The sequence below is a fragment of the Eimeria tenella genome, genomic scaffold (assembly GCF_000499545.2).
Source record: "Eimeria tenella Houghton genomic scaffold, Eth_scaff2776, whole genome shotgun sequence".
NCBI lineage: Eukaryota > Apicomplexa > Conoidasida > Eucoccidiorida > Eimeriidae > Eimeria > Eimeria tenella.
In genome coordinates, this window is record NW_013542651.1 from 540 (window position 1) to 1224 (window position 685).

The following is a 685-nucleotide window of genomic DNA, read 5'->3' on the forward strand; positions in this document are numbered from 1 at the left end:
TGGGGACGCCGTTCTTGCTGCTGCTTCTGTCTTGGTTTTTGCTGCGATGCAGGGACCTGCTGCTGCTGCTGCTGCTGCTGCTGCTGGTCCTGCCGCTGTGACTCTCCCTCTGCTTCCTCACTTGCCTCTTCGTGGTGTTGTTGTTGCTGTTGCTGTTTCTGTTGCTGCTGCTGTTGCTGTTGCTGTTGTTGTTGCTGTTGCTGTTCCTGTTGCTGTTCCTGTGGCTGCTGCAGCACTTGGCGCTGCTGCTGCTGTTCCGGCTGCTGCTGCTGTTCCGGCTGCTGCTGCTGTAGCTCTTGCTTCTGCTGCTGCTGCTCTTGTTGTAGCTCTTGCTTCTGCTGCTGCTGCTGCTGTTGTAGCTCTTGCTTCTGCTGCTGCTGCTGTTTCTGCTGCTGCTGGTGCTGCTGCATTTGCTGCTGCTGCTGCATCTGCTGCAGCTGCACTTGCTGCTGCTGCAGCAGCTGCTGCTGCTGCAGCTGCTGTTGCTGCTGATATTGCTGCTCCTGGAGCTGCTTCAGCGTCTGCTGGTGCTGCTGCTGCTGGAGTTGTTGCAGCGCCTGCTGGTGCTGGTGCTGCAGTTGCTCCTGCTGCGGCTGCTGCTGCTGCAGCGGCTGCTGCTGCTGCAGTGGCTGCTGCTGTTGGGTTGGAGGATGCAGCCGCTGCAGCTGCTGCTGCTGCTGCTGCA

At 59.6% G+C, this 685-nt stretch overlaps 1 protein-coding gene across 1 annotated transcript in view; it reads right to left on the reverse strand.

Annotated features, from left to right (window-relative positions):
- Positions 1–685, reverse strand: part of ETH_00038815 (uncharacterized protein) — a gene marked incomplete at both ends in the record, with an annotated part of 1065 nt that overhangs the window by 266 nt on the left and 114 nt on the right. The window contains one exon of the mRNA XM_013375415.1: positions 1–684. Within this exon, the coding sequence (XP_013230869.1) occupies positions 1–684 (684 nt within the window). The remainder of the gene's footprint in view (position 685) is intronic.